At 41.8% G+C, this 24,934-nt stretch overlaps 1 protein-coding gene across 3 annotated transcripts in view; it reads right to left on the bottom strand.

Moving 5' to 3' along the window:
* APC (APC regulator of WNT signaling pathway) overlaps positions 1–24,934 on the bottom strand; it is a 199,634-nt gene that overhangs the window by 41,882 nt on the left and 132,818 nt on the right. For all 3 annotated transcript variants that reach the window (XM_073550956.1, XM_073550871.1, XM_073551037.1), the window contains 3 exons: positions 22,464–22,572; positions 21,446–21,559; positions 17,701–17,784 (listed from right to left, as the gene is read on the bottom strand). In XM_073550956.1, coding sequence (XP_073407057.1) covers positions 17,701–17,784; positions 21,446–21,559; positions 22,464–22,572 — 307 coding nt within the window. The remainder of the gene's footprint in view (positions 1–17,700; positions 17,785–21,445; positions 21,560–22,463; positions 22,573–24,934) is intronic.

Below are 24,934 nucleotides of genomic sequence, written 5' to 3'. Positions count from 1 at the left end.
TTCTGCTATTAGAAGTGGAAAGGAAGAACAAAGACGAAAGAATCTAATTAATAAAAATATTGGAGAAAGAGAAACCAATCACAAACTAAAATGTTTCTATACTAATGCACAAAGCATGGGCAACAAACAAGGAGAATTGGAACTACTAACACAGGAAAAGAAATATGATGTCATTGGAATCACTGAAACTTGGTGGGACAATACACATGATTGGAATACAAGACTAGAAGGATACAACTTATTTGCAAGAAACAGACTTGATAAACGAGGAGGGGGTGTCGCATTGTATGTTAGAAACGCGTATATCTGCACAGAGATTGAAGCTTCAGAGACTGGGAGGTCTGTGGAAACTGTTTGGGTAAGAATACAAGGACAGAACAATGGAAAGGACACCATTGTAGGCATTTACTACAGGCCGCCTGTGCAAGCTGAAGATATGGATGAAATCTTTATGCATCAAATGGCCAAGTTCTCCAAAAAATATGACATAGTTGTCATGGGAGATTTCAACTATCCAGACATTTGTTGGGAATCTCTCTCAGGCAAAACTAACAGGTCAAGGAAATTCTTATCCTCTCTTGCTGACAACTTTATCTTCCAAAAGGTAAGGGAGAAAACAAGGGGAACTGCTACCTTGGATCTAATTCTTATAAACAGGGAGGAAATGGTTGAGGAGGTAAAAGTGGCTGGGACCCTAGGAGGTAGCGACCATGCTATTTTAGAATTTTGGATAACTAGAGGCGGAAGACCTGTGAAGACTCAGACGTCAAGGTTAGATTTCAGAAAGGCAGATTTTAAGGGATTCAGAAAGAGAATTGGAGGGATCCAATGGATGGATATCCTTAACCCCTTCCCGACATCCGACGGTATATCCCGTCCATGGGACCTGGGCCCCTATGCCCATTGACGGGATAGTACGTCGGGCGCGATCAGCGGCGCCCACGTGGTGAGCGCCGCTGATCGCGGCCGGGTGTCAGCTGATTATCACAGCTGACACCTGGCACAATGTGTCAGGGGCGGTCACGGACCGCCCCCGACACGTTAACCCCTTGCACACCGCGATCAAACATGATCGCGGTGTACCGGGAGTTAAAGGGAAGCATCGGCAGGGAGGGGGCTCCCTCCGTGCTTCCCTGAGCCCCCCACGGCAGCGCAATGTGCAGCGCTGCTGCGGGGGACTCCTTTCCTCCAGGCCCCTGAATCCAAGATGGCGACGGGTGCCTGAGGAAGCTGGCTTCCTCAGTGCCTGCAAAGCGCAGGCATGAGGAAGCCTTCTGCAGTGCCTGTGTCAGATCGCTGATCTGTCACAGTGATCTGTGATGTGACAGATCAGCGATCTGTCACAGGACAGTGATGTCCCACCTGGGACTATTTAATAAAGTAAAATAAAAAAAAGTGTAAAAATAATTAAAAAAAACTCGCCAAATAAATTAGAAAAAAAAAAAATATTCCCCCAATAAATCCATTTTTTGGAAATAATAAAAAAAAAACAATAAAAGTACACATATTAGGTATCGCCGCTTCCGTAACGACCCGCCCTATAAAACTGTCCCATTAGTTAACCCCTTTAGCGAACCCCTTAAAAAATAAAAATAAAAAACGAAGCAAAAAATAATGATTTATTATCATACTGCCAAACAAAAAGTGTAATAACGCGCGATCAAAAAGATGCATATAAATATCCATGGTACTGCTGAAAACGTCATCTTGTCCCGCAAAAAACGAGCCGCCACACAGCATCATCAGCGAAAAAATAAAAAAGTTATAGCTCGCAGAATAAAGCGATGCAAAAATAATTATTTTTTATATAAAATAGTTTTCATTGCATAAAACCGACAAATACATAAAAAAAGACCTAAATGAGGTATCGCTGTAACCGTACTGACCCGAAGAATAAAACCGCTTTATCAATTTTACCGCACGCGGAACGGTGTAAACGCACCCCCCCAAAAGAAATTCATGAAACGCTGGTTTTTCTTCATTCTGCGTCCCAAAAATCGGAATAAAAAGCGATCAAAAAATGTCACGTGCCCGAACATGATACCAATAAAAACGTCAACTCGTCCCGCAAAAAATAAGACCTCACATGACTCGGTGGGTCAAAATACGGAAAAATTATAGCTCTCAATATGTGGTGATGCAAAAACTATTTTTACAATAAAAAGCGTCTTTTAGCGTGCGACAGCTGCCAAAAATAAAAACCGCCATAAATAGTAAATCAAACCCCCCGTTATCACCCCCTTAGTTAGGGAAAAATAATAAAATAAAAAAAATGTATTTATTTCCATTTTTCCATTAGGGTTAGGGCTAGGGGTGTGTTGGGGTAGGGTTAGGGCTAGGGGCATGTTGGGGTTCGGGTTGGAGTTAGAATTGGGGGTTTCCACTGTTTGGGCACATCAGGGGCTCTCCAAATGCAACATGGCGTCTGATCTCAATTCCAGCCAATTCTGAGTTGAAAAAGTCAAATGGTGCTCCTTCCCTTCCAAGCTCTGCCATGCGCCCAAACAGTGTTTTACCCCCACATGTAGGGTATCAGCCTACTCAGGACAAATTGCGAAACAATTTTTGGGGTCCAATTTCTCCTGTTACCCTTAGGAAAATAAAAAATTGGGGGCAAAAATATCATTTTTGTGGAAAAAAAATGATTTTTTTATTTTCACGTCCGAGTGTTATAAACTTCTGTGAAGCACTTGGGGGTTCAAAGTGCTCACCACACATCTAGATAAGTTCCGTGGGGGGTCTAGTGTCCAAAATGGGGTCACTTGTGGGGAGTTTCAATAGTTTAGGTACATCAGGGGCTCTCCAAACGCACATGACACCCGCAGACCATTCCATCAAAGTCTGCATTCCAAAACGTCACTACTTCCCTTCCGAGCCCCGACGTGTGCCCATACAGTAGTTTTCTCCCACATATGGGGTATCAGCATACTCAGGACAAATTGGACAACAACTTTTAAGGTCCAATTTCTCCTGGTACCCTTGGGAAAATAAAAAAATGGTGACTAAAAGATCATGTTTGTGGAAAAAATACGAATTTTTTATTTTCACGCCCGGGCGTTCTAAACTTCTGTGAAGCACTGGGGGGTTCAAAGTGCTCACCACACATCTAGATAAGTTCCTTGGGGGGGTCTAGTTTACAAAATGGTGTCATTTGTGGGGGGTTTCCACTGTTTAGGTACATTAGGGGCTCTCCAAAGGCAACATGACACCCGCAGACCATTCCATCAAAGTCTGCATTCCAAAACGTCACTACTTCCCTTCCGAGCCCCGACGTGTGCCCATACAGTAGTTTTCTCCCACATATGGGGTATCAGCATACTCAGGACAAATTGGACAACAACTTTTAAGGCCCAATTTCTCCTGGTACCCTTGGGAAAATAAAAAAATGGTGACTAAAAGATCATGTTTGTGGAAAAAATACGAATTTTTTATTTTCACGCCCGGGCGTTATAAACTTCTGTGAAGCACTGGGGGGGTCAAAGTGCTCACCACACATCTAGATAAGTTCCTTAGGGGGTCTAGTTTCCAAAATGGTGTCATTTGTGGGGCGTTTCCACTGTTTTGGTACATCTGGGGTTTTCCAAACGCGACATGGTGTCCGATCTCAATTCCAGCCAAAAACGTTAAATGGCGCTGCTTCCCTTCCGAGCTCTGCCATGCACCCAAATAGTGGTTTACCCCCACAAGTGGGGTATCAGCGTACTCAGGACAAATTGCACAATAACTTTTAGGGTCCTGTTACCCTTGAAAAAATAAGAATTGAGGGTGAAAAGATCATTTTTGTGGAAAAAATATGATTTTTTAATTGTACCGCTGTACGTTATAAACTTTTGTAAAGCCCTTGTGGGTTCAAAGTTCTCACCACATATCTAGATAAGTTCCTTGGGGGGTCTAGTTTCCAAAATGGGGTCACTTGTAGGGGGTTTCCACTGTTTAGGTACATCAGGGACTCTCCAAACGTGACATGGCGTCCAATCTGAATTCCAGCCAATTTTGCATTGAAAAAGTCAAACGGCGCTCCTTCCATTCTGAGCTCTGCCATGCGCCGAAACAGTCGTTCCCACCCACATATCAGGTATCTGCGTACTCAGGACAAATTGCACAATAACTTTTGCAGTCCAATTTCTCCTGTTACCCTTGGTAAAATAAAAAAAATTGAACCTGAATTATTTTTTTATGAAAAAAAGTTAGATGTTCATTTTTTTTTAAATATTCAAAAAAATTCCTGTGACGCACCTAAAGGGTTAATAAACTTCTTGAATGTGGTTTTGAGCACCTTAAGGGGTGCAGTTTTTAGAATGGTGTCACTTTTGGGTATTTTCTATCATATAGACCCCTCAAAGTGGCTTCAAATGTGATGTGGTCCTAAAAATAAAATGGTGTTGTAAAAATGAGAAATCGCTGGTCAACTTTTAACCCTTATAACTTCCTAACAAAAAAAAATTTTGGTTCCAAAATTGTGCTGATGTAAAGTAAACATGTGGGAAATGTTAGTTATCAAGTTTTTTGTGTGCCGTATCTCTGTGATTTAAGGGCATAAAAATTCAAAGTTGGAAAATTGCGAAATTTTCAAAATTTTCGCCAAATTTCCGTTTTTCTCACAAATAAACGCAAGTTATTTGAATGAAATTTTACCACTAACATGAAGTACAATATGTCACGAGAAAACAATGTCAGAATCACCGGGATCCATGGAAGCGTTCCAGAGTTATGACCTCATAAAGGTACAGTGGTCAGAATTGTAAAAATTGGCCCGGTCATGAACGTGCAAACCACCCTTGGGGGTGAAGGGGTTAAAGACAAAAATGTCCAAGAAGGATGGGAAATCTTGAAAAATGAAATTCTCAAAGCACAGTTGTTAACAATTCCGAAAAGAGGGAAGAATAGGAAGCATTTAAGGAAACCAGGATGGATGAACACAGAACTTAAGCACATGCTAAAAAGGAAGAAAAAAATGTTTATAAAATGGAAAGAGCGAGGCATATCTAAAGAAGAATATAATGCTGTCTGCAGAACCTGCAGGGCACAAATCAGATTATCTAAAGCTGAAAATGAATTGAGGCTTGCAAGAGATGTCAAAAGCAATAATAAAGGATTTTGGGGATATGTCAAAAGTAAAAGAAAAGTAAAAGATGCTATAGGATTTTTACAGGATGAAAATGATGAAATGGTAAGACAGGATGTTGAGAAGGCTGAACTTTTAAATTCCTATTTTGCAACTGTTTTCTCTCAGAAAGGAAATGTAACATCAACTGTTATTCACTGCCCTATTAAGGGAATAGAAGAATCCAGGAAATCTATAAACAGAAAGATAGTGAGGAAACAATTAGCTAACCTAAATGAATTCAAGTCTCCAGGTCCAGATGAATTACACCCCAGAGTACTGAAGGAGATAGCAGAAGAAATTTTTGAACCCCTCTCCATAATCTTTGAAAATTCTTGGAGAACAGGAGAAGTGCCAGAAGACTGGAGAAGAGCAAATGTTGTTCCTATCTTCAAAAAAGGGGAAGAAGGTGGACCCAGGCAACTATAGGCCGGTGAGTCTGACTTCTATACCAGGAAAGATCTTTGAACAAATTATTAAACAACATGTATGTCAATACCTGGATAAGAATGAAGTGATTAAGCAGAGTCAGCATGGGTTTGTAACTAATAAGTCATGTCAGACTAATTTAATTTCCTTCTATGACGGTATTACTGATTGGGTGGATCAAGGAAATGCTGTAGATATAGTATATCTTGACTTCAGCAAAGCATTTGACAAAGTCTCTCATACAATCCTTATAGAAAAAATGACTAAGTATGGAATGGACAAGGCAATTGTTAGGTGGATTCATAACTGGCTTAGTGATCGGACCCAAAGAGTGGTCGTAAATGGCTGCACATCCAGTTGGAAGAATGTCTCAAGTGGGGTACCACAGGGCTCTGTCCTGGGCCCTGTATTGTTCAACATCTTTATCAACGATTTAGATGAAGGAATTGAGGGTAAACTGATTAAATTTGCTGATGACACAAAGCTAGGAGGGATAGCTAATTCTAGAGGAGAGAGAGAGAGGATTCAAAAAGATTTAAATAAACTGGAGAAGTGGGCAGCAACTAACATAATGGTTTTTAACAGGGAGAAATGCAAAGTACTACATCTGGGCAATAAAAATGAAAAAAGCATATATAGAATGGGAGGAATAGGGCTAAGTGACAGCACATGTGAAAAAGACTTGGGTATACTAATAGATCACAGACTGAATATGAGTCAACAGTGTGATGCAGCAGCAAAAAAGGCAAATGCAATTCTAGGATGTATTAACAGAAGCATACAGTCTAGATCAGGTGAAGTCATTATTTCCCTCTACTCCTCTTTGGTCAGACCTCATCTGGAATATTGTGTCCAGTTTTGGGCACCACATTTTAAAAAAGACATCAACAAACTGGAGCAAGTTCAGAAAAGAGCGACCAGAATGGTGACCGGTCTGCAAACCCTGTCTTATGAGGAAAGATTGCAGGATTTGGGAATGTTTAGTTTGCAAAAGAGAAGACTGAGAGGAGACTTAATAGCTGTCTACAAATATCTAAAGGGCTGTCACATCGTAGAAGGATCAACTTTATTCTCATTTGCACAAGGAAAGACTAGAAGCAATGGGATGAAACTGAATGGGAGGAGACACAGATTAGATATTAGAAAAAACTTTTTGACAGTTAGAGTGATCAATGAGTGGAACAGGCTGCCACGAGAAGTGGTGAGTTCTCCTTCAATGGAAGTCTTCAAACAGAGGCTGGACAGACATCTGACTGGGATGATTTAGCAAATCCTGCTTTGAGCAGGGGGTTGGACCAGATGGCCCAGGAGGTCCCTTCCAACTCTACGATTCTATGATAAAACCCTGTCTTATTTTGGGGGAAACACGGAACAAAGAGCAGATAATTATCCAGCATGTAATAAGATCTTCTCTATAATCTGCAGCCCAGATTAAGGTTTTTATATTTTTATGGAATAAGCAGCAAAAAGAGACATCACTGCTTGTAAGGGTTCATCTACAAAAGAAGGAATCAGCTTCCAATAAAGGGAGATTACAGAGTCTTGCGGGGCCAGGACTTACCTCCGTGGCCATTTGTAGCCCCCTCCTGTTCCATCTAAAAATGCAGGTGACTGAGCATCTCTATTCTCCACTACATGCAGGAAAGCACAGACATTACCTTTTGTGGTGTAGCGTTGCAGAGTAGACACTAGACCTGTAGACATGTTCAGTGCAGGAAGCCCACACAGAGGGCGAGTGGCATTTCTATGGGTATGGGGTCAATGCACACCCTGCCCCGGCCCACTGAAGCCTTGTGACTAATGTGGCCCTGATCTCCCTTACATCAAATGTTCTCCCTCCTGATTGCACAAGACGCTGCGTTCTGCAGTGAAACATCCTTTTTAGTTGCCGGAACGTCAAGAAAAGTCATCCAAATACACAGACTTCTTTAAACTTTTAACACTACTGAAGATTTGCCATCTACTTTTCGTCATCCAAATAGGCAAATTGTGCACATTACTTTAGCCAAGACGACCTAGCTCAGATTTTCTGAGTGATCGTAGACCGGACCACTATAGGTGACCAGTAAAGGTCACGTCTCTGGTTCAGACGCAGATTGTGGACCTAAACCCAGACAGAATATGCGGCCGTAGTATGTGAATAAGGTATTATATATCCCATTTACACGCCTCAGGTACTAAAATCCTAACAAAATTGAACGCATTTGAAAATTATGAAATCCCCAGTGTATTCATTATTTCCATTGACATTGCATGAAAAAAAACCTTCAAAATCAGCTGAAGTTAATTACAATGTGTTCACTGGCCAATTATGTGACCATAAGCTGTGGCACAGGTTACTGATCAGCGCTGACACTTCCAAGTGTACACGTTTTCTGATCGAACCAGCTAGAAATCCACTTGACACCATTTTGGTGCGGAAAAAAAAAAAATAATTTCAGAGTGATTCAGCTACTCAGCGCCACATCTTTATGCTGCAATGTCTATGCAGTAACGAGCGTTCCCCGAGGCCGCTTGGTTTGGTATGCGATTCAATAAAGCTCTCATTATACATCCAGATTTAGAAACAGAATTATCATCATTGCAAATGTCAGAGGCTGAGACAACGGAAGCTGCTAAAGAGTACTGTGCCAGGAAGAAGATGGCATCATTACATGGTACTTATCCAAGACACACAATCAGCCTGAACATCTGCCGACAGTCAGCCACACAGAACCTCTATAGCATGAAACGCAATGGCTTCCGACACAACGTAACCAGAGATATACCTGTATATAGGTCATTCTGAAATCAAGAAAGGCTTACAAGTCTCCTCACTCTGACATGCCAGGCTCGGCTTCTCACTCTCCACAAGGAGACACTTTACCCCTTAGACCCCAGAAAGCAAGAAACAGTTATTTTTAGTATTTGTAGAACTAGACATAAAAGCACTTACAGGGATCCTGTACTAATGGAAAGAGAGGTTACAAAGAGTCTGCACATTTAGTAATAACAGCTGACCACGTACCAATAAAACTAGGAGAAGGCAGTTCACAAGAACTGAACTTAAAGGGAACCTATCTGCCGGATTGTGCACAGTACCCTACAGACAGTGTCAGATCAGTGCCGTTAAACTGATTACACTGACACCTGGTTGATGAAATCAGTCTTGTGGTTGTTGTGTAATTTTTATTTTCAGTTCTCAGTTAAATAATACGCTCGTGCATCAGCCTGTGGGGGTCTACATGTGGTGCTTTGATTAGGTATTCATAATGCAGACTGCTGACAGGTCACTGATCCCTCACTGACCTGCCTCCTAGTTTACATAATGAATATTATATATATCTTGGGGGGAAAAAAACCCTTTTGAAGGCAAGTGCTGGCAGTACCATCTTGGAGGAAGACATTTTTTTTGTTCTCTAGCTAGATGCAATGCCTGCAGTGGCAGCTATCAGGATCACCTCTATATACTAACAGGTACTACTGCGCAGGCGGGCACCATTTTCAAAAAATTATATATATTCATTATGTAAACTAGGGGGCAGGTCAGTGAGGGATCAGTGACCTGTCAGATTCCATACTGGTGAATACCTAGTCAAAGCACCACACGAAGACCCCCCACAGGCCGCTTCGGAACACAAGCATATCATTACCTCAAAACTGAAAATAAAGATTACACAACAACCACAAGACAGATTTCATCACCGAGGTATCATTTTAATCAGTATAACGGCGTCGACCTGACACTGTCTGTAGGTCACTGTGCACAATCCTGCTGACAGGTTCCCTTTAACTACTGACCTCCCTAACTATATCAGACATCTCCCTCTCCATGTGTGGCACCACAATAATGCCTAGGCAGCAGCACGCTGTCTGGGTGTTATGTGTGACACCAATCTTTCCTTCTCCTACATCTCCTCCCTCATTTCTGTTTATCAGCCTTCACGCACCGCGGGCGACTTTCGATTAACCTCTGCACTGATCTGCGGCACAAATTTCTTCCTAATTCCACTGCATTTAATTGGTCAGATTTTTTTTTTCCCACTTCTGCTGGTGAAAAGCATGTTTACAGCTTGTATATTTTCTCATGTTTTTTTCTTTTTTTTTTCGTGTGAGAAAACCAACATTGCAAATTTTTGTACAAATTTTAGATGGAGATTTTTGGCCTGTGCATATTTCCACCAAAGCATACATTGAAAAATTATTGGCCACAGTGGTAAAATTGCTTCAACGTACATAGAGGAAAATGATGAAGACAGAATGGCTGGAGGTCTGTTCTTGTGAGCTGTTCCACTAGTTTCACTGAGTGCAGCCGTTATCGACAGATCCCTTGTCACAATATACAGTGGCGGGTAGTAACATGCGAGACTCGGCCGTGTTTCTTGCATGTGTGATCTCGGCCTTACACTGGTAAAATATAAAAAGTGACTTCCAATCCACACAGCAGACACTGATTCAGCAGGACACAAAGGCGGTCGTGTGATACCGGAGAAGCGCTAGAAACGGCAGAAAACAGCGGCCAGTGAGTACTGAAACACATCTACATACTCATTACTCTTTGCTAGCAGAAGGGCAACTAAAAATAAATCAGAGTGCTCCATTAAAGGAGTTCTGTACATGGAAAAATTTATTATCACCAGAACACCGAATGCGAGTACCAGAGTTCTTCTTTACTGCAGCTTACTCAGCTGATAAATCATGCAGGCGTAGCCAACGGTACCAGTCCCATCATTTGATTAGTCACAATGACATCTAACAACAACATAAAAAGGGATTAAACACCATCAGATTTTTTCAGAAGCCTGGAAACTTGTAGGTATGGTTTTACAGAATGGTATCACGTGCTTGTCTGGAAATCTTCTAGTCAATCTGTGCGGACATTTCACCTGTATGACGGAGGTGTAGACCCTGACTGGCAGACCGGCAGCGCCTCTACAGTTACTCCGCTCCCTTAGGCGAGGCTGGCTCCAGTTTGCGCCCCTGTAGATTGCATTTACTGTGTAGGACCTTGATGAAGCTCCTGTTCTCTATGTGATTGTACGGCTTCCAGCAGCTTTTCCCAGCTTCTATAATTGCTTTATTTGTATTGATATCTGCTTATTTTTCTACATAGTTTTTTTATTTTGAGTTGGGGCTCAAGAACCAATCACTAGTTTTTCATAATTATTGTATCAAGATACAATGTTACAACCTATAATAGTCGCTTAGAACAAAAATTGTGACCTCGGTCAGCGCTGTACGGAGAGATCTTTATTCTGAACTGTGTCTCCTATAATTTCCAGTGGAATGCAGTAGAATCTGCCGTGGGTACGCTGGGCTTTTATTACATGTCCATTTGTAATACTTCCAACTGCGGCTGCTTTAAGTGGCAGTGATGGACGACGTGTCCAATACAGGGTGTATGTCATCTCTGCAGACAGAATGGACTCTTGGGATAACTTCACAATTAGTTTCCAAAAGGGTACGGGGAAAAAGTTGTAGACAGGGGGAAGGTGACAGAAAAGATATAGGGGTTGTCGGAGCAAAAAGAAGTTCCCCAAGGACTTGAACGTGTTAAAGATAAACTAATATTCACATATCTGACACAGGAAAGAGACGTCACCATTCCAAAATCAGCTGGGCCATTGCAGCCTGTGATTGGCTGAAGCAGTCAGGTGACTGTGGCGTGTCATCAGTTGTGTTTTACGCTCAAGTCGCCTGACCACTGCAGCTAATCACAGGCATCAGTGGCACTGCTGCTGGTGGAATGGTGACGTCTCCTCCAGATCCAGGTGGGTGCCAATTGGCGAGAATCGAACCCCTGGGAAACCAATGAACAACTCCTTTTGCCCTTAAAAGTCTGAACAACTTTTCCTCTACTTTTTCTAAGAGTCATTATTGTTCTGTCAATAATATCTGTAATAGGGCAGTTAATACGGTGTTCATACTGTTGTAAAAATGACAGTGACAAAAAAAAAAAAGATTATCCTTGTCAGTACGATATCGGTGATACCAAACTTTTCATAGATTCTTTTAGTTTAGGGAATCTATCAGCAAGATTTCACCTCCCCAAACCTTTTATGTGCACCTGTAGCTCTTTCACAGAGAAGTCCAGCACTAGCTTTACATGGCCAGTCTGTTCTACTGTTACTGACAAATAAGAGATTAAATTATTAAGCAAATGAAGCTGGAGAGTTATTTGTAGATCTGAATCCTATGTCACTCCAGCTCTATTCCTTGCTCAGTGCCTGCTCCTCCTGCTTAGAAAAGCAATACAGAAAAAAGTGGGTTAACTGCGCTGCTGATGAATATCAATGGAAGATTCCAGGAGACCGAGGATTTCCTGTGCGGTTTATCATCAACGCGTTTTGAAGCCACCTGACTTCTTCATCAGGACAAACCACACACAAAAAAAAAAAAAAAAACACATGTAAAAATCGTCAGTCTTCTGGAATCTTGATTTGATATTCATCAGCAGCGCCGTTAACCCACTTTTTCCAGTATTGCTTTTTCTCAGACTCCCACTCGTGGCCTTGTGGACAGATTCCCTTTAAATGAAGAGAAAAAATAATTTGTAAATGTAAAAAAAAAGTTTTTGTTTTTTTTTATGTCACTATTTTCCAAGACCTGTAACATTCTTATTTTTCTGTTGAATGACCAGTGCGAAGTCTTGTTTTCTACATGTTGAGCTGATCGTTTTGTTGATACTAATTTCCAGTACATATGTTTTGATTACACCTTTTTATTTTTTATTTTTAAGGGATGATTGGTGAAAAAACATTATTCCAATTATTTCATTTTTTGCTTGCTTTAAACACATGGCTTAATTACGATTTTGATAGCTAGGGCTATTAAAAACGTGGCTATACCAAATATGTTTATTTTTGTATTTACTTTATTTTTAATGGGGGAAAAGGTAAGCGATTTTAATTTTTATTTCTTTCTAAGGCCTGTTTCACACTTCCGTTTTTTCAAATCCGTCAAAATCCGTTGCTTTCCGTTAAAAAACGGATCCGCCATTTTTTTTGCAGGATCCGTTTTTGTCCCATAGCGGTTACCGCGGATCCGTCAAAAAAACGGAAACGGATCCGTTTGGCGGACACAAAAACGGAAGTGTGAAACAGGCCTTATACATTGACAAACTTTCATTTTTTACTTCTTTTTTTTAGTCCAGCTAGGACTAAATCATTTACAATACAGTATTACAGTGTATAGTGAGAAACTTGGTACAGTGTGTATAATAAATATGTTTGAGGTTCTCCTGATATTCCTAAAAGAAAAAAAAAAAAAAAAATGTAAAAGTCCATTTGAAAATGGCACTTGCTACTGCATAGGTGTGGCGGGCACCATTTCCAAATTAACTTTTTATTATTTTTTTTTTTTAATATCAGGAGAACCTCAAACATAATAATTAGTGATGAGCGAGTATACTCGTTGCTCGGGTGATCTCCGAGTATTTAGGCGTGCTCGGAGATTTAGTTTCTGTCGCCTCAGCTGCATGATTTACGGCTACTTGACAGCCTGAATACATGTGGGAATTCCCTAACAAACAGGCAACCCCAACATGTATTCAGGCTGTCTAGCAGTCATAAATCATGCAGCTACGGCGACACAAACTAAATCTCCGAGCACGCCTAAATACTCGGAGATCACCCGAGCAACTAGTATACTCGCTCATCACTAACAATTATATACACAGTACATATGCGATTATGCTGCAGCGCAGGCGCCTGCCTGCAGAAGGGATTTTTTTTGTTTTTTCTTCAATATGTATATATAATATTAATTATGTAAACTAGGGGCAGCTGTCAGCATTCTTCATTATGAGTAGCTAATCAGAGCACCACATGAAGACCCCCACAGGCCGCCCTGGGGCACAAGCATAGCATTAACTCAAAACTGAAACTAAAGATTAAACAACTTGGCACTCAAAATCGGAGAAGCAATTTTTTCTTTATTTAGCATCCAGACAAAAATAGACTCATATCATATGAACATTTTCGGTCCAACAACGGACCTTCATCAGAAAGATCTTTTTGTTTCTTTAAAGTAGACTGTAAGTTACAAAAAAGTAAACAAGAGAACAAAACAATATGTCAGAACAATGCTATAGACATATAATACACTTTCACAATAATAAATAATCTGACGTCAGAAGCAGGATCTATAGTGAAGGACAGTGACTGCAGACATTCATTCCAAAAGTGTAGATGCAGTTTTCAGATTTCATCTGTGCCATAAATGAGGCCATGTGCTCCCAGAGTGTTCATCACTATAATAGAATAGAAATGTCCTCTCACGGCGGCCCCCTGGATTGTTTCAGCGGCCTCTTAGTGCTGCAGCCCCTTGCAGATACTGCTCCATACAGCGCGGCTTCTCTCTCCCTAAGGCCTGCTTCATCCAGTCATATTGTATCCAGCCCCTTTGATAGACTCGAGCTCCAGTCATTACAAAATACACAGGTATATCCTCCTTGCCATCCATATTTGTCAGCATGGACATTTCTATTATAGTGATGAACACTCGGGAGCGCATGGCCTCATTTATGGCACAGATGAAATCTGAAAACTGCATCTACACTTTTGGAATGAATGTCTGCAGTCACTGTCCTTCACTATAGATCCTGCTTCTGACGTCAGATTATTATTTATTATTGTGAAAGTGTATTATATGTCTATAGCATTGTTCTGACATATTGTTTTGTTCTCTTGTTTACTTTTTTGTAACTTACAGTCTACTCTAAAGAAACAAAAAGATCTTTCTGATGAAGGTCCGTTGTTGGACCAAAAACGTTCATATGATATGAGTCTATTTTTGTCTGGATGCACAATAAAGAAAAAATTGCTTCTCCGATTTTGAGTGCCAAGTAATTTTGTATATGTCTATGGGTTGGAAATCTTACCTGAGCACCAATTCTCCTCCGTTTTTCTCTGGAGTGCCGTGTTTTTTTTTGTATAAAGATTAAACAACAACCACAAGACGGATTTCATCAGCCCAGGTATCATTGTAATCAGTATAACGGCGCCGACCTGACACTGTCTGTAGGTTACTGAGCACAATCCTGCTGACAGCTCAGCTCTGGCAACTGCTGTTAGACTCATATGCCAGCTGTGTAATATGACCAGCATCTGCTGCAGCAGCGTGTGGCGAGTGCTCAGCTCCTGAGCTCCCCCCACACACCATCACCCCTGCACTCACGTGCATATATGTGATATTGTGTTAAGAGGTTAAAGCGAAAAAGGATGGCAATTTGGGATAGTATGAATTTGGAGCTGGGTGCACAGGTATTGGTTGCATCACTGTTCTGCATTCTTAATTTGTGGTGCCGATATCTCCATGATGTGGACATTAGTGATGAGAGAATGTGCTGGGGTAAGGTGTTATCCGAGCATGCTCGGGTGCTAACAAAGTGACTTTGGCGTACTCGAAAAATATGTCCTGGCGGCTGCATGTCTCATGACTGTTAGACAGCATAACACATGCAGGGATCGCTTATTTGTAAGGCAATCCCTGCATGTGTTGTGGCTGTCGAGCAGCTGTTAAACCTGCAGCTGAGGGGGCTTAAACATGTTATGTTATTCGAGCATGCTGAAGACACTCGGTTAGCACCCGAGCATGCTCAGATAACACCTTATCCCAGCACGTTTGCTCATCACTAGTGGACGTTTGGTTTATTTCATACTATATTAAAACAGCTGGTCCTCTTCTCAGCAATTATTTTCTATTACACTACGAATGAACCTGCTGATAGCAACCAGCGGGATTCTTTAAGTCATCTCACCTTTTATATTCAATACGAAGGGTGAACAATGCATGAGAGAAGATCTAAGGAAACCTGAATTGCTCCACATGTCCTTCAGGTCAGAACTGTGGCCGGTTTATGATGCATCTCATCTGCTCACTATGTGCGGACTGACACAGCCTGAATGTATGCTGTACATCGCTTACACAGTATGCACCCACACACTGCAGGTATACTGACAGGTGTGCTGGGGATTTGTTCTTTGTTTTTTTCTGCTCAGCTTTCCATAGGCAGGTAATTACACACAGTCCGGCCCAGATCCTGCTCTGACCCCCTCTACGGTGGCAAATAGCAAGGTGAGATATTACAAAACAAGGCCATCCTGATTGGGTACACCTTGTCATGGTTGGCTGGCTTTCTGCTTTTCTTTTATTAAAAAAAGGTAAATAAGTACCCCATGTTTTTCCATATACCGTATATACTTGTGTATAAGCCAAGATTTTCAGCCCATTTTTTGGGGCTGAAAGTCCCATAACCCACCTCGGCTTATACGCGAGTCATACACCGGGGGGGGGGGGCGGGGGTGTCAGAGACCATACTCGCCTCTCCTAGCACTTCTCTGCAGCCCCTGCGTCTCCCTCTGACGTCTGCTTCCTGCATTCAGCGGTCATGTGGTACCGCTCATTAAACTCATGAATATGCGCATACTTAATGAGCAGTACCACGTGACCATCTGAATGCAGGAAGCAGACGGCAGAGGGAGATGCACAGGCTGCCGCTGCAGAGAAGACTTTGCGCTAGGAGGGGTAAGTATGACGGGGGCAGAGTGATATTCGCCTGTCCCCGTTCCAAGCTGTGCACCGCTGTGTCTCCGGGTCCTCCTGCTGTGACGGCAGAGGGCGCGATGACGTAGTCCGTGTGCGCCCTCTGCTGTCAATGCAGAGATCCGGGGGACACAGCGGTGTACAGCTTGGAACGGGGACAGGTGAATATCACCACTGCCAGGGGCTCAGGACACCGGCACCTGGCCCCCAGCGACGGAGAGGCGAGTATGTCATTTTTTTTTTTTTTATTGCAGCAGCAAATAAGGGCTATTTATGGAGCATCTTATGGGGCAGCATTAACCCTTGTGGAGCAGCATATGGGGGTATTTATGGGTCAGCATTAACCCTTGTGCAGCAGCATATGGGGGGTATTTATGGGGCAGCATTAACCCTTGTGCAGCAGAATATGGGGGGTATTTCTGGGGCAGCATTAGCCCTTGTGGAGCAGCATATGGGGGGGGGGTATTTATGGGGCAGCATAAACCCTTGTGCAGCAGCATATTATGGGGTGTATTTATGGAGCATCTTATGGGGCAGCATTAACCCTTGTGCAGCAGCATATTATGGGGGGTATTCATGGAGCATCTTATGGTGCAGCATTGACCCTTGTGCAGCAGCATATGGGGGTATTTATGGGGCAGCATTAACCGTTGTGCAGCAGAATATGGGGGGTATTTCTGGAGCAGCATTAGCCCTTGTGGAGCAGCATATGGGGGGGGTATTTATGGGTCAGCATTAACCCTTGTGCAGCAGCATATGGGGGTATTTATGGGGCAGCATTAACCCTTGTGCAGCAGAATATGGGGGGTATTTCTGGGGCAGCATTAGCCCTTGTGGAGCAGCATATGGGGGGGGTATTTATGGGTCAGCATTAACCCTTGTGCAGCAGCATATGGGGGGTATTTCTGGAGCAGCATTAGCCCTTGTGGAGCAGCATATGGGGGGGGTATTTATGGGTCAGCATTAACCCTTGTGCAGCAGCATATGGGGGTATTTATGGGGCAGCATAAACCCTTGCGCAGCAGCATATTATGGGGTGTATTTATGGAGCATCTTATGGGGCAGCATGAACCCTTGTGCAGCAGCATATTATGGGGGGTATTCATGGAGCATCTTATGGTGCAGCATTGACCCTTGTGCAGCAGCATATGGGGGTATTTATGGAGCAACTTCTTGGGCGAGCATTAATCCTTGTGCAGCAGCATATGGGAGGGTTTATCTATGGAGTATCTTCTTGGACCACCATTAACCCTCGGATTATACGCGAGTCAATAAGTTTTCCCAGTTTTTTGTGGCAAAATGGGGGGGGGGGGTCGGCTTATACACGGGTAGGCTTATATGCGAGTATATACACGGTATTACTATTTACTGCAATGTTTCTACGGATTGATTTATTGTAGGTTGTATTACTACTGCTGTACGCAAGTCCTGCAACAGCACGATAACATCAATGTCCTTAAAAAGAATATGTCATCATTTTTAAGCAAACCCTCTCAGCATTTGGTCTGTCCTGCTGTTTTGGTGACATCGATTTTAAAATTTGCAGCAAAATACTACCTTTTTTTTTTTGCAACAAGTAGAGAAGAAATAAAACAATTGTATGGCAAAAATGTGGTGTAAAAAGATGTCAGATATTCACTAACCTCAGAGTCTACATTCTGGGTCTGTAGCATCTGTCTCATCCGGAAGACGTCTTTTTCAATTTGCTGAATACGAGCAACTCTTAACTGCATGAAGAAAAATCCAAGTAATTAATCTCGGATGTGGTCAGGCTCTTTACCATTAATATCTGTTTGAACTAGACAGAAAATGATGAGTGTGAAGTGTAATTTGTTTACGTTGTAGAACAAAATCGCATTTCTGTCATGAGAAGGGTGCAAGAACCCCCAATATACAGCCTGCAAAGCCAGAGTCTAGGGGGCTAGATTCTGTGCCTGCCAGCCAGCTAAATATGACCCTGGCATGAGCATTGTACCCAGTATTCAATGAAACAAAGTGTATTTCATGTGCAAGTGAGGCATGTGTGATACTGTTCGTTCTGGATACCAGACCCGAAGTTGGGTCGGGACTTGCAACCACAATGCAGACAAGAAAATATGTCAGCTATGTAGTTGTGTGAATTACCCTTGGACTAAACTCTATAAAGCGCGATCGCTGTCAGACGAATGATGAATCAGTGGAAAGCTAGCTCTCTCAATTTCCTATAAACAGGAACAGTTGGCTGGCTGAGCACTCCTGTGTAGTCTGAGAGGACTGACCCACTGCCAGAATCGTATGGCATTTCTCTACCCCAACATCAGTCTAGTGTGTATGGGGAATCAACCCCCTTCACCAACGAGCCGGTTTCACCTTCCTAAACAGGCCAAATTATACAATTCTAACCACTGTCACGTTATGAGGTTATAACTCTGAAGTGCTTCAATGGATCCCCTGATTCTAAGATTTTTTTCCTGACATATTGTACTTCATGATAGTTGTAAAATTTGTTCGAGATGACTTTGTGAAAAAATTCAAAATTTGCCAAAATTTGGAAAATGTCACTTTTCAACCTTTTTAATATCTCTGCCCTTAAAATCAGAGAGCTATGTCACAAATAATAGTTATGGTAATAAACAACATTTCCTACATGACTACTTTACATTGGCATAATTTGTTAAACAATTTTTTTTGTTAGGAAGTTAGAAGGGTTAAAAGTTGACCAGCAATTTCTGATTTTTTCATCAAAATGTACAAAACCATTTTTTTTTTTTTTTTTTTTTTTTTTTTAGGGACCACATCACATTTGAAGGCATTTTGAGGGGTCTATATGATTGAAGATACCCAAAAGTGACACCATTCTAAAAACTGCACCCCTGAAGGTGCTCAAAACAACATTCAAGAAGTTTATTAGCCCTTCAAGCGCTTCACAGAAACTAACGGAATATGGAAGGAAAAAAAATATTCTTTTTTCACAAAAATTTGACTTTCAACATACACCAAATTTTTTTTATTGTCACAAGGGTATGAGGAGAAAATGGAACCCAAAAATTGTTGTGCAATTTCTCCTGAGCATGAAGATACCCCATATGTGGGGGTAAACCACTGTTTGGGTGAACAGAAGGGCTCGGAAGGGAATGAGCACTATTTGACTCTTTGAGCACAAAACTTGCTGGAATCAATTTGGAGAGGCCCTGATCTGCCTCAACAGTGGAAACCCCGCACAAGAGACCCCATTTTGGAAACTAGATTCCTCAAGGAACTTCTCTAGATGTATGAGCACCTTAACCCCCCCCCCCCCAGGTGCATCACAGAAGATTCTAATGTGAATTTGTGAAAATAAAAATAATCAAATTTTTCCAACAAAATTGATTTTAGCCCCTAGTATTTCATTTTCACCAAGAAAACAGGAGACGGGCTTTTTTATGCTATTTCACAGCCATATTATTCTTCGGATCAGTACATTTACAGTGACAGCACATTTATCATTTTTTTACACAAAAACAATTTTAGACAAAAAAGAATTATATTTGCATTGCTTCCAATAGCTGTAACTTTTTTACTTTTCCGCTGATGGAGCTGTTTGGCGGCTTGATTTTTTTGAGGAACAAGTTGACAATTTGAGCTGTACCATGTTTATTTACATTTGTCTTTTTGATAGCGCTTTATTCCACTTCTTGTTCGGTGGTATGATAAAGAATCATTTTTTACCTTTTTTTTTTTTTAAGGTGTTCACTGAAGGGGTTAACTAGTGGGACAGTTTTATAGGTCAGTTCATTCTGGATGCTGCAATACCAAATGTGTATTTTTTTTCTTCATAAAAATATTTATGAGTAAAATATATTTTTATTTTTTATTATTTTGTAATTTTCTTTAATTTATATTTTTACAATTGTTTTTTTTTTTAACTTACTTTAACAGCTATGATCACTTATAAAGATTAGCAAAGCAGGAGCATTGCTATGCCATATAAACTGTCAGTGCTGCACTGACATACAAGCTTGACAAACTATGCTCTAAACATGGTGTCACAAGTTTACTAGTTCTGGTGACCCGGATGTCGTGATGGCAGCATCGGGGATCACCATGGCAATGATCGGCCCCTCGCGATGAAGTCATGGGGCGCCAATCGGAGGGCAGAGGGGGGGCCCCCTCCCGCGGCCTGCCTTTTAAATGCTGCTATTGATATAGATCTCAGCATTTAGAAGGTTAAACTGCTGGGAGTGGTGTGGGCACCGCTCCTGGCAGTGAGTGATGGGTATCAGGAACTATGATAGCTGAACTCCCAGTGGCAATCGCCCATGCACAATCTCCTGTGTGTGGGCGATTGCCATGACGTATATATACTGCATTGGTCAGGACGTACTTTCCCATCATGACATATATATACTGCAAATGTCGAGATCGGGTTAAAGGGGTTTTACCACAATCTAAGTCGATTTTAATCAATAGATCTTGGAATAATAATAATTTCCACAATTGGATGTGTTTAAAAAAAATATTTCTGTGCTGAGAATCTTATGAATGTGTCCCTGCAATATACTGTGTAATGGCTGTGTCTGTATACCCTTTTGCTTCCTCCCCTGCCCAGGAGCTGTGGTATGATCAGACCATGTCCCTGCGTGGTCAGACACAGCCACTACAAAGGGCACAGCAGGGGCACATGTATAAGATCATCTCAGCTCAGGGACATTTCTTTAAACACATCCAATTGTGGAAGTTATTATTTAAAGATCTATTGAATAAAATGTTGATTTTAATGAATAAAATATAAGTTTTACTGAAGGTTTTCACCCAAGAAATGTATAACAACATCAGAACCTCCTGCACATCAGATACCATTTTCAACATGACAGGCTGCCTTTAAGCCAGAGATCAATTTAATAAAAAAGAAAACCAAAAAATATTTGTTTGAAATAACACACATGAAGTCTTCCGTTACACTCCTACATGTCTAGGTCTGCTTCATTCTATATACTGTGATCTAGCACACACAGTAAGAATAAAACTATTTATCAAAACAAGCTGGTAAAAGTGCAGGGGGGTTCCTTGGACGCCCAGATGTGGCGGATATTTTTTACACCAGATTTTGCTGAGAATTCACAACAAAGTCTGCATGTTCTACATGTCAACTTTGCCTTGGATAACGCACAGAATGAAATCCACAGTGAAAATCCAAGAGGATTCTGCACAGGGACGAATATTTTGGGCATTTAAACATTCACATCATGCTCTGAATTCCGCACTCTTTTCTGCTGCATTATAAAAATTGGATATCTGATGTGAATCCTTACAACTCAAATCCTTTGCAAATCTGCCACATCTGAACAGGGCCAAAATGTGCTATCAGAAGAAGTAGGATTTTGCATTGGGTGATACTTATTCTGAACTTTATAGTTAACAATCACATACCTGTGCTCGCTTCTCCATGTCCTGACAGGTCCCCAATTGCTCCTCCATCGCAGCTCTAATCTGTCTGGCCTCAAATTCGAGCTGCCTTCTGGTCATGTCAGTTTGTATAGAGAACTAAAAGAATGAAAAACATTATTGTAACCATGGCGTTGATTATTCTCATAAGTGAAGTACATTAATGAGGGCAATGTAGAAACAGCGTGAGGATAGCTATAGTGACTGCCACCTGTAACTGCACATTCTGCATGGAGAGAGAATTTAAAGAGTTAGTCCCATCTTCAGTCATCAGATATCATCAGGACAGGTGGTTACTTGCTGACCAGTGGGAGCCAACACCTGGGAAATGCCCCATCTGAATAAAAGGGTGATCGTAAATGCGCATTACCAAAATATTCATCCTCGACAAAACTGCCGCAGATGGCGGAGCACTGAGCTCAGCGATTTACAGCAATCCCACAGAGAATTTATGGCATGCCCAACCTCTTGTTCCACTCAAACGGGTATTTGAGCCCCTTTCCTCAGGTCAGTGATGGTCGAAACCCCAGCAAAGAGCAAGTTCCCACAGGCAGAGGTACGGACATTTCCAGTATCAATACGTCTTACACATTGAAGGCCTATGACATAAAGGATAGAGGAGACTGAAGGTGCCAGTGCTGCTAGTATTTATCTAGTATAGGCTGGAAAATGAAAGACGTTGCTTGCCATAGGGGACGCCGACACTTTTTTCAGCAGCAGGTTCTAGGCACGGAAGCCTGGATATTTAATAGCCCAGGTCTGCGGCACCACAGGAAACAACAGGCTGCCGTAAACGATAGCTTGTGTCCTGCTGACTCAGCAGCAAAAGAGAATTAGAATTTGAGATTCTCTGCTGACTTGTTATCAGATCGCAGCAACTTGCATATAGTTATTAAGTAGAGCTTCAAATGTCGGAATTCAATAATGATGACTACAGGAACCGAAGAAAACACACAGTTGCACTTTAAACTATTCGAGCTCAAGCCCATTTGCTGACACTCACATTTTCGGTAAGAGGGAGGCCATCGATTCTTTTGGTGAGATTCTGTAACTGGGCGTAGTACCAGTCCTTCTCTTTTTCTTCCTTTTCAAGCTCGGCAATAAGTAAGGACCTAAACAGCAAAGGAATATAAATATATAATGACTGGATAAAATTATTAACGCTGACGTCGTACAGTACCGGGAAATCTATGATTGACAGCAAGCCGGTCGATGCCATTTCTGCACACCTTCACATAATGGCCGGCCTGCACTAAGAATACTATATACTTTTACCAAAGGCAAAAAGCAAAACTAAATTTTTAACAAGTCGGATACAGAAATGTTGTGGCATTCTGGCATATTTAACCCTTTGCATTGCCAAAGGGAAAACCTGTGTTGATACCCACAGAATAAATTGGCTGCCGCCTGATTATGGATATGCGTCACTTTGCAATTTTACACTGACAATTTACGCTTCTGAGACTTTAGATGCCAAATCTGATCATTTTATGTAGATGCCATTGCTGTGCTGGCATCATTTGGCCTAGGGTTGGGGGGTCAGCCGCTAGATGGCACCGCTGTGTATGTATGATGGGACTAGATGCTGGAACCTGCTGTGACCACTACTGTTGGCGACAGTGCAGGGAAATACTTATGTCACTTGTACTGGGCACTCTGACGACACAGGAAATATTCTCTTCTCATTGTGGACGACGACTGGAAATATTTATCACAGCACGCTAAACATGCAAGTTGACTTGTTAAGGGTTAATACTAAAATCAGAGTTGAAGTTTCGTTTTATCCATTCAATGTAAGGTTTCGTTTCTCCGTTTTTGTTGCTGTAAGATAAATTTTTATAATTGGCATGGGCTGTCATGAAACCAGATTGTTCTCATCAGGTGCAAAGATAAGGGAGGTTGGAATGTTAAACTCTGAAGAATATGCCATTATACTACTTTCTATTTGGATACAGACATATATGTAGTTTCCGATTTTCTTGCAATATTATTGGCTTATAAAGTGAAATGATGCTATTGGTACTTGAGAACCTTGCATAATTAAGCAAAAGATTATAAAAGATGTGACTAAAATAAAGGGGCTTGGTGATCTGCCTCGATCCTCCCGTACAGAGACCCCCGTCTCCGTGTGGTCATTTGAGTTGCTAGCAACACTGGACTAATTTGGAAATCACTGGCTCAACCATGAAGGGTTAATTTAGCCCTCCCTAAATAGCTACCTCGACAGTGGCGCCCAACGTGGGGCCCCTGAATAGGGACGCCTCTGCCCCCGGAGGACAACAAGACAAAGGACCCTCGGAGCGGACACAGGTGCTGGAAAATTGGGACTGATCACCCCCCCACAACCACGGTAAGTTGGCAGTTATACTGTTCAGACTGGCCGTTGGTGTGGTTTTCCTGTGCTTGTTGCTGCAAAGAGGATCTGAGGTTTGTCCCCTGGTGGGGTGATTCATGGGTGGAATCATATAGAGGTGTAGTCCCGTTGGGGGCCCAGTGCTCGAACCATACCTCATAAGGGACGGACACCCCGGATTGACCAGTGATTGGGACTCTCTTTATAGTCAAAATATCCTGAACTTCCCGATCATTATTAGTATTGGGCGTGGTCATGTGATCGAAGACTGGGTAGGATACGTAACTCAGGTATATATAGAAAGATATATATAACCAGAGGTGTCCGGAGGGATAGTCTGAGACGCCCTCCTCCTTTCACTGGAGTACCGCGAATTTTGGGCAATCCCAGAGGGGGATTGTTGACCCTGTGGAACAAACGGAGACGGCTGCTCCAGTATTGTGCACAACTGAAGTAAGGATATTTAGCTCTAAAGGAGAGAATTATGTTTCTGTGGAAGAAAAAGAAAAGTTTGGACTTGTGTGAAGGATCAGATACTGTTAGTCTTATGATTCAAAGACGAGGAAAGAAATTTGTCAGGAATGCAGGATAAATATTTTCGATTCTGGGATTTCTTAAGGGCGGGAGGTTGCAGCCTACGCTATGGGATGAAGGAGTTAAAAGGTTGACTGATGATGGATTGCTTAAAGGCGCTGAGGAATTCCGTGGCTTGGCACATGAATTGTATAATGAAGGTTATGTGGAAATTGAACAGCAAGTGAATTCTGATTGTTTCTGTTACTGCTATGTTGAAGAAGGAAAAATTGTCTTATGACAGGGACGGGATGATTTATGGTTCAAGAAAGTGACTGTGGTATGAGAATGTGATTGATTAAAGAAGGAACTAAGTTTGATATTAATGTGTCAGGGAAATAGTTAAAAGTGATGATTTGAAAGAAGAGGTCTCCCTGCTAGATGACAATTGTACAAGGAGACCGAGAGTCGCAGCCCCCACCTCTGCTGACGGCACCTATTATCATCTGCCGGCAGCCTTAGTCCCCGTTATTGCTAGTGGTTATGAGTAGCCACCCCTTCCATTTACCAGCTCCAGAAAAAAAAAAAAAAAAAAAAGTTTTCAGACT

The sequence above is a fragment of the Dendrobates tinctorius genome, unplaced genomic scaffold (genome assembly GCF_039654945.1).
Source record: "Dendrobates tinctorius isolate UK_male_01 unplaced genomic scaffold, ASM3965494v1 ptg000003l, whole genome shotgun sequence".
In the NCBI taxonomy this organism is placed as follows: domain Eukaryota; kingdom Metazoa; phylum Chordata; class Amphibia; order Anura; family Dendrobatidae; genus Dendrobates; species Dendrobates tinctorius.
This window is presented reverse-complemented; position numbering and strand designations above follow the sequence as displayed.